Source organism: Bubalus kerabau, chromosome X (genome assembly GCF_029407905.1).
Source record: "Bubalus kerabau isolate K-KA32 ecotype Philippines breed swamp buffalo chromosome X, PCC_UOA_SB_1v2, whole genome shotgun sequence".
NCBI classification, from domain to species: Eukaryota; Metazoa; Chordata; class Mammalia; order Artiodactyla; family Bovidae; genus Bubalus; species Bubalus kerabau.
In genome coordinates, this window is record NC_073647.1 from 101,892,864 (window position 1) to 101,902,016 (window position 9,153).

General features: G+C 46.3%; 1 protein-coding gene across 1 annotated transcript; it reads right to left on the minus strand.

The window, feature by feature from the left end:
• Nucleotides 1–6,707: 6,707 nt before the first annotated feature.
• On the minus strand, nt 6,708–9,101 carry NDUFB11 (NADH:ubiquinone oxidoreductase subunit B11). Its single transcript, XM_055563162.1, has 3 exons — nt 8,712–9,101; nt 7,088–7,218; nt 6,708–6,933 (listed from the first exon to the last, which is right to left on the minus strand). The coding sequence occupies exons 1-3, from the start codon at nt 8,916–8,918 to the stop codon at nt 6,807–6,809; spliced, it is 465 nt and encodes a 154-aa protein (XP_055419137.1). The 5' UTR covers nt 8,919–9,101; the 3' UTR covers nt 6,708–6,806.
• Between the last annotated feature and the right edge of the window lie 52 nt (nt 9,102–9,153).

The window sequence follows — 9,153 nt, forward strand, 5'->3', positions numbered from 1 at the left end:
ATTTTAGCTGTGGTCAGTTTATTCTGCAGTGATTATGTCTATCAGTAATAGTCATTATGAAACTGGTAAGATAGTTTGTTTTTATTTCCTGGGTAATCCAGGAGAAAAATTGTAAGCAGTCCCCTTAGACACTCAGGAATTGTCTGGAATGGGCTTTGCTAAGCTGGCTTTTCAGTAAGGTTCTGGTCAACTTTGTATAGTGTACAAAATCTTAAACTCCTAACAAGGACCTACTGTAGAGCACAGAAAACCATATTCAATATCTTGTCATAACCTATAACAAAAAAGTATCTGATATATAACTGCAATATATATCTGAAACATATATATATATATATATGGACATCTATATCTATATCTATATACATATGAAAGTCGCTCAGTCGTGTCTGACTCTTTGCAACCCCATGGACTATACAATCCATGGAATTCTCCAGGCCAGAATATTGGCGTGTGTAGCCTTTCCCTTCTCTAGGAGATCTTCCCAACCCAGGGATGTAACCCAGGTCTCCAACATTGCAGATGGACTGTTTACCAGCTGAGCCACAAGAGAAGCCCAAGAATACTGGAGTAGGTAGCCTATCCCTTCCCCAGCAGATCTTCCTGACCCAGGAATCAAACTGGGGTCTCCTGCAGGCGGATTCTTTACCACTGTCAAGGAAGCCCCTATGTGTGTGTGTGTGTGTGTGTGTGTGTGTGTGTGTGTGTGTGTGTATGAATCACTTTGCTGTACAGCTGAAACTAACATTGTAAATCAACTGTACTTCAATTTTAAAAAATCTAAACTTCATTTAACCATGGCCCATGGGGACCTACAGATATGGCTCATGACCACCTCTATAATCTCATCTGTAACTATTCTTTTGCAGGAAGATTCCAGTGACTCTAGTAAGCACAATACTCTAGCCACAATGGCCTTCTGGTGGAATTTATCTCCTCTGTTGGTTTCCATGCTTGTTTACTTCAGTCTTACCCACGACCTTGAAGTAAAGTCCATGAGGACAGAGACTGTCTACGTTTGTGTCCCTCTGGAAGCTGACCCTGAGACAAAGATTGAAGTCAAGCAGCTTATCTAGAATGTGATTCCAGGAAGCACCTGTCGGGCAGTGGAAAGTAAGGAAGTGAGACAAAGGGAGGGCAGTCGATGAAGAGTGTTACTAAGCGACTTAGCACTGGGGCTTGTTCCCATTGTGGAGTTCTAAGGACTGATGGAGAACATAGACCTCAGGCATGTCCCATCTGAGGGGCAAGGGGGAAGGGGTATTTATCTACCAGCTCTTGTCAGTCATTGGCTGAGGGTTGCCACCAGGAGGTGTTCATTTCCTGGCCCCTTCCAGCCGGTGAGACCCCGAGGCAGAACAGCCTTCTGCAGCTTGAGAGGAAGCCCTCTAGCCAAGAAATGCAAACCCAGGCAGCTGCCAGTTGACCAGCACACGGTAAAGCAGTGAGGTCACAGGGTTATGGGCAGGGAACTGACAGTGTCTGCCACAGGGACTGTGACCATCCTGTTCACTGGGCCTTGCCGATAATAAATGTTCCCCTAGATTGAAGGATGAAGGTGTTTGTTACCTGTTATGTTGCTGGAGCAAAGCTTGACCCCAAATCAGATCAGATCAGATCAGTCGCTCAGTCATGTCCGACTCTTTGCGACCCCATGAATCGCAGCACGCCAGGCCTCCCTGTCCATCACCAACTCCCGGAGTTCACTCAGACTCATGTCCATCGAGTCAGTGATGCCATCCAGCCATCTCATCCTCTGTCGTCCCCTTCTCCTCCTGCCCCCAATCCCTCCCAGCATCAGAGTCTTTTCCAATGAGTCAACTCTTCGCATGAGGTGGCCAAAGGACTGGAGTTTCAGCTTTAGCATCATTCCTTCCAAAGAAATCCCAGGGCTGATCCCCTTTAGAATGGACTGGTTGGATCTCCTTGCAGTCCAAGGGACTCTCAAGAGTCTTCTCCAACACCACAGTTCAAAAGCATCAATTCTTCGGTGCTCAGCTTTCTTTATAGTCCAAATCTCACATCTATACATGACTACTGGAAAAACCATAGCCTTGACAAGATGGACCTTTGTTGACAAAATAATGTCTCTGCTTTTTAATATGCTACTCAGTCATGTTTTATTCCTAAGCACATGTGCATGCTAAGTCACTTCAGTCATGTCTGACTCTTTGCACTCCCATGGACTGTAGCCCACCAGGCTCCTCTTGTCTATGGGATTCTCCAGGCAAGAATATTGGAGTGGGTTGCAATGCCCTCTTCCAGGGGCTCTTCCCCACCCAGGAATCGAACCTAGGTCTTCCACAATGCAGGCAGACTCTCTACCATCTGAGCCACCAGGGAAGTCCCCAGGGAAGCCCACAGGAAGGTCCCCAAGGGAAGCCTCCCTGAAAGTCCTAGCAGTATAGATTTCACAAAGAGTAAAAAGAGATGCTAGGCTACGGTGCAATTAGTGGCCAGACAACTTCTGAGCCTCACCCCAAAGATTTATTCTCCCAAAAGGAATAAACCATGTCAGGAAACAAAACAAGTAAATGGAGAGTTAGAGGCAGCTATAGGTGAAATTGGAAGCTCATGCTTTGGGGCGGTCATGTGTCTCCAATATTACTTCAGTGAGCAGGGAGACTGGGTCTACAAACTGATAAATCTTGACCCTGTGGGACAACAGATCTGCTCAGCCCCCTCAGCTCAGCTTTTCCCAGACAACAAATACTCTTGACACAGAATCATGATCAACAAATGCTTCAAGGTGTCAGTTCACTTCAGCTGGTCAGTTGTGTCTGACTCTTTGCGACCCCATGAGTCGCAGCACGCCAGGCCTCCCTGTCCATCACAAACTACCGGAGTTCATTCAGACTCAAGTCCATCGAGTCAGTGATGCCATCCAGCCATCTCATCCTCTGCCGTCCCCTTCTCCTCCTGCCCCCAATCCCTCCCAGCATCAGAGTCTTTTCCAATGAGTCAGCTCTTCGCATGAGGTGGCCAAAGTACTGGAGTTTCAGCTTCAGCATCATTCCCTCTGAAGAAATCCCAGGGCTGATCGCCTTCAGAATGGACTGGTTGGATCTCCTTGCAGTCCAAGGGACTCTCAAGAGTCTTCTTCAACACCACAGTTCAAAAGCATCAATTCTTCGGTGCTCAGCTTTCTTCACAGTCCAACTCTCACATCCATACATGACCACAGGAAAAACCATAGCCTTGACTAGACGGACCTTTGTTGGCAAAGTAATGTCTCTGCTTTTGAATATGCTATCTAGGTTGGTCATAACTTTCCTTCCAAGGAGTAAGCGTCTTTTACTTTCATGGCTGCAATCACTATCTGCAGTGATTTTGGAGCCCCCCAAAAATGAAGTCTGACACTGTTTCCACTGTTTCCCTATCTATTTCCCATGAAGTGATGGGACCAGATGCCATGATCTTAGTTTTCTGAATGTTGAGCTTTAAGCCAACTTTTTCACTCTCCACTTTCACCTTCATCAACAGACTTTTTAGTTCCTCTTCACTTTCTGCCATAAGGGTGGTGTCATCTGCATATCTGAGGTTATTGATATTTCTCCGGGCAATCTTGATTCCAGCTTGTGCTTCTTCCAGCCCAGCATTTCTCATGATGTACTCTGCATATAAGTTAAATAAACAGGGTGACAATATACAGCCTTGACATATTCCTTTTCCTATTTGGAACCAGTCTGTTGTTCCATGTCCAGTTCTAACTGTTGCTTCCTGACCTGCATACAGATTTCTCAAGAGGCAGATCAGGTGGTCTGGTATTCCCATCTCTTTCAGAATTGTCCACAGTTTATTGTGATCCACACAGTCAAAGGCTTTGGCATAGTCAATAAAGCAGAAATAGATGTTTTTCTGGAACTCTCTTGCTTTTTCCATGATCCAGCGGATGTTGGCAATTTGATCTCTGGTTCCTCTGCCTTTTCTAAAACCAGCTTGAACATCAGGAAGTTCACGGTTCACATATTGCTGAAGCCTGGCTTGGATACCAAGGTTCAAATATCCTTGGAGCCAAACAGCAGGATGAAAACATTGACTTTAAGTCTCTGACCACTCACACTGGCCTCCACCCCAATCCTGTGAAATTCCCGAGGACAGGGATCCTGGTATCTGTCATTCCTGGCATCCTGTCAGGGCTTGGCACCAGTAGGCATTCAACTCCCAGCCCTTCATCCCAATGTGGTCCGTAAAAGGTCAGTCAGTAAGCAGAATGGCTACGATGAAACAGATGGGGAGTGCCATGTGATGTTGAGGACGTGGCATTCACCACTGGGGAAGCATAGATTGGAGAACTGGCATGAGTTACACAGCTGATCATATGTCTACTCCCATGATTGAACAATTGCACTCTTGGGTATATGCCCAAGAGAAATGACTGCATATATCCATCAAAAGATATATACAAGAATGTTCACAGAAGAATTATTCTTAATAGCCCCAAATAGAAAATTACCCAAATGCCCATCAACAATGGAATAGATGAAGTGTGATCTACTCACAGCAATGAAAGAGAATACAGCAGTGAACATGGGCAAACCACAAGTTCCATAACAACGTGGCTCCATCGTGCCAACATCATAAGATCAAAAGTTGTTAGAAGTCCAGAAAGTGATTACCCCAATTAGAAGTCCAGAAAGTGATTACCCTTGGGGTGGAAGATTGGACCTGAAGGGAGCTTTTGGCATTTCTTTCACATTCTCCTTTTTTTATTTTTAACTGGAGGATTTTTGCTTTACAATGGTGTGTTGGTTTCTGCCATACACCAGTGAGGATCAGTCATAATTATATATATATATATATATCTGCTCCCATCTTACCCCTTTAGGTCATCACAGGGCGCCAGCCTGGGCTCCCTGTTATATAGCAGCTTCCCACTAGTTATCTATTTTAGACATGATCGTGTATATATGTCAATGTCACTTTCTCAATTTGTCCTACCCTCTCCTTCTCCTGCCATGCCCACAAGACCGTCCTCTACTTCTGAAGCTCCATTCCTTCCCGGCAAATAGGTTCATCAGTACCATTTTTCTAGATTCCATATATATGTGTTAATATATGGTATTTGTTTTTCTCTTTCTGACTTACTTCATTCTGTATAATATATGGTATTTGTTTTCCTCTTTCTGACTTACTTCATTCTGTATAATAGGCTCTAGGTTCATCCACCTCACTACAACTGACTTAAATTTGTTCCTTTTTATGACTGAATAATATTCCTGTGTGTGTGTGTGTGTGTGTGTGTGTGAGATATTATCTTTATCAATTCATCTGTCAGTGGACATCTAGGTTGCTTCCATGTCCTGGCTATTGTAAATAGTGCTGCTATGAACATTGGGATACATATGTCTTTTTGAACTGTGGTTTTCTCAAGGTATATGCCCAGTAGTGGGAGTTCTCCCTTTACACACTAGTACTGTCTGCTCTGGAGCTGCCCTCAAATTGGGAGACTGGCCCCACAGGAGAGTATTCAGGGAATGACACTGCTCACTTCCAAAGGTTCACATGGACATTGCTCTCACCTTAGCCACATACAAGTGAACTACGACTCCTCCCGACTCAGAAGTTAGGGATACGCATCACCTGTAGTGGAGGGTTCATTAGGCCAGATGTTCTTCCGGTAGCCAGTGACTGGGGGCTCTTGCATTTTCCGATATTCCAGGCAGGGACACTCACAGAGATGGGAGCAATGAGTGCATGATGTGGGAATGTGCAAGCTGGAGCTGTGGAAGGGGGCCACAGAGAAGAGGGCAGAGATGCCAGGGGCATGAAGGGCAGCCCAGATGGCGAGTTAACAGTGATCTTAGGAGATATTCCCCAGAAAGAAACAAAGAGCCAGAGCAAGTATCCAACTCCATCTTCCAGATCCAGAGACAGAGAGAGTCTAAGAATGAGTCCCTGATGCAAGCAGATGGCCTACTCCCAGAAAAAAGAATGTTTGGGGGAAAGGCTGTGGGGAGAGACTTCCTGCTCAAAAGAGAGACAGATAAAGACAGAGACAGATAAGGGGGCAGGGAGAGAAATAGACACACATGCACAGACAAGAGAGATGTGCATCCTGAGTCAGAGACCACTCAGATTGGGACAGAGAGGAAGAGAGAGGCATCCAGATTCACCAAGACACAAGGCAGAGGCGAAAACCCCAGCACTGAGAAAAACAGAGAAGAAGGCAGGGAGGGAGACAAACACTCATCCTCAGCAATAGAAATGCCCAGCTCTGAACCACCACCCTCAGTCCCTGGTCACCCTGGCCCTTCTTCCAACATATGCAGTCCCAGTATAGTAGATTTTTCCTAAAGATGGCTGCTGTCCATTTCTTCCCATGTGCTACACTTCTATGCAGAGGAGGCCTGAGTCACCATACAAAAAACCCAGGCTATTCTGCTGGAGAGAGAAGCCACATAGAAGACTTAAGTACCAAACATGGAAATAAAGAAGCCATCTTGGACGTTCAACCCAGTTGAGCCTTCCAATGATTCCAGCCCCAGCCACCATCTGACTGCAACCACCCAAATCTTCAAGAAGGACTACCTCGTTGAGCCCAGTCAACCATAGGACCATGAAACATAATACTAAATTGTTTTAAGCCACCAAGTTTTAGGGTGTTTGTCACATGGCAACAGATAACCAGAATACCCAGAAAAGGCACCCCTACTCTGACGCCCCTACTCCCACATCCCTCTCACAACAGAAGCAACACCAGCCAGTCACACTTTCAGTCCCTTTAATTAGGGGCTCTGAGGAGAGGGCAGAATGGCAGGCAGGGTAGAGAAGGTGGTGCTTCTTATGCCCCTTTTGGCAACCAGTTATTCCTCATCCTCTGGCAGCTGGATCTTGCTGGGGTCGAAGCAGTTGGATTCCATGATGGGGAGGCCATGGGCCTCTCGGTATTTCACAAGCCTCTCAGCTTCCCGGCGGGCCCACTCCTGCATCCTGGAGGCAGTAGCATGGGGGAAGACATGAGGGAGCCTCAGTGGACATCAATCCCCATCTTAGTTCCCCAGGGAATGGACTCCTGGCGGTCTCCTTCAGTATCCACCCCTGCCTCTGTCCCCACCCATCCCACTCTCTTGGACACCCCACGCACCTGTAGTCAGGCAGATAAGCCACAAAGGTGCTGCCAAGGACCAAGACGATGGAGAATCCGAAGAAGAAGACAACCCGCATGTTCCAGACGTCCACAGCAGGGTCCTTGTCATAACCGTGGGAGTCTGGGTTCTATGGCAGAGAGAAGTCAACGAGGGCTTCCTGCTGCTCCACAAAGCCTGATGCTGGTCCTGTATAACTTGGTCTCCAACTTCACCTCGGAACAATCTCTCCTCCCTCCCTAAATTCCTGTCTGTTCTTAGGACTTGTCAAGCTCCTTGCCACCACAGAGCCTTTGCACTTGCTGTTCCTTCTGTCTGGAAAGCCTTTCCCCCAGATTTAGTCAGGGCTGGATCTGTCTCCTTATTCAAGCTTTTGGCTTCATCTTCATTCCCCTTAGGAGGCACTCCCTAGTCACCTTATCTATTAAGTTGACCTATAGGAAATTGACATTTTTACAGGTCAAAAATGATTGGTATTGGCTATTTCCTATTTCCTCAACCTCGTAACTCCCTATCCCCAAGTCACTCTCCATCCACTTATCTTATTTAACTTTCTTTCAAGCATTTATTAGTTTACCAAAGTAGCATATCCTTCAAATACTCTGATCACATTATATTATTGGTTGCATACCCTATCTTAATGTTTTCTAATATTTTACATGTTTATTTTCTGTATTCTCCACTACCACATAAGCTCTATGAAAGCAAGGGCTTTATCTGATTTCTATATTGGTGAATTCATAGCACCCTGAACTTAGCCTGGCATACAGCAGGCCCTCAATACATAGCTACAGAATGCATGAATGAGTATCCTATATATCCAAGCCCCTCAACAAGAGGTCAGTATGGATGAAGCATCTATTATATGCCAGGCCTTTTCACAAGCACAAATTGCACAATATCCCAGTGAGATGGAAAGTGGCAAAAAAAAAAAAAAAGCGCAACACCTTCTAATGGTAAGCATTTGTACTAAGTGCCAGTTGCTGTTTTGAGCATTTTGACTCATTTAAATACCGGAGGCACATGTAGTATTTTATTCTTTTAGAAAATGTCCTAATACTTTCCTCATCTTACAAAGAAACTGAAGCATCAAGGGCTTAAGCTACTTGCACAAGGTCAATGCCTGTATTCCAACTACGGCATTCTGATTTCAGTCCGCTATCAGATAGCACAGCAAACCTGGTTCTGCCACACATTCAGTTATGTGAGTTTACGCAAGTCACTTAACATCTTTATGCTTCAGTTTCCTCATCCGTAGAATGGGTACACCAAAACCACCTACCTCGAAATACGGTTATTATGAGAACTAAACGAGTTAATGTATGTAAAGTGCTTCAAACACCTGAGTAAGCACCACACCAGTGTTTAGTAACGTTGTTATTCTATATTGCTTCAAACGTGCTTTGAACATTGCCCACTTCGGGTTTGATGTCTGTCTGCAAAATAAGGCCAATTTCTGACCCTGAACCCATACAAAAGAGGAAACAAGCTGGGCAGATTTTCCAAATCTTCGAAAATTTCGCCAGCTGCGCAATTCCCAGCCGACTAAGACCGTCCTCTACGGCGCCCTATCCGCTGGTCCCCGATTGACCCTTCCGGCGTCCCGTTTCCCCTCCCTCTCACCTTCTCATAGAGGTTTTCGTCCTCGGGTTCTGGGTCCTCCTGCCAGCGTAATGTCGGTGCTGACGGCCGCTTTCCCGCCAGAGTGGACGGGGCGATCACAGCCCTGGAGGAGCTGGATTCCCAGCGAACACGGGCAGCAGGGAGCCCTCGCGTCGCCGCTACTGCCAAAAGGCGGCGGCCGCACAAACCTAACATCCCAGCCGCCATAACAGATCGTTCTGCAAGCTCTCGGGGTCGGGGACGGAAGTGTGACTCCGCGCAGCTGCAGTTGTCCTAAGCGCGAGAGTTGTCGCTCCGCCCCCGCCGCACTAAATAGGTCCCGAATCGGAACTTTGCTTTCGAATGGTGAGAGGGTCTCTTTGCCTCACTCTGTCATGACCTCAGGGAAGCAACCACCTTCTAATCCTCTCAATCAGACTATGGAACTGCTGACCGCTAGGCT

Excerpts from the sequence above, each read along its gene's own strand:
- NDUFB11 (XM_055563162.1), bottom strand. The coding sequence starts at position 8,918 with ATGGCGGCTGGGATGTTAGGTTTGTGCGGCCGCCGCCTTTTGGCAGTA. Across the intron at positions 7,219-8,711 it reads ACGAAAACCTCTATGAGAAG|AACCCAGACTCCCACGGTTA; the intron begins GTGAGAGGGAGG and ends TCTCTGCCATAG. Across the intron at positions 6,934-7,087 it reads GCTTATCTGCCTGACTACAG|GATGCAGGAGTGGGCCCGCC; the intron begins GTGCGTGGGGTG and ends TACTGCCTCCAG.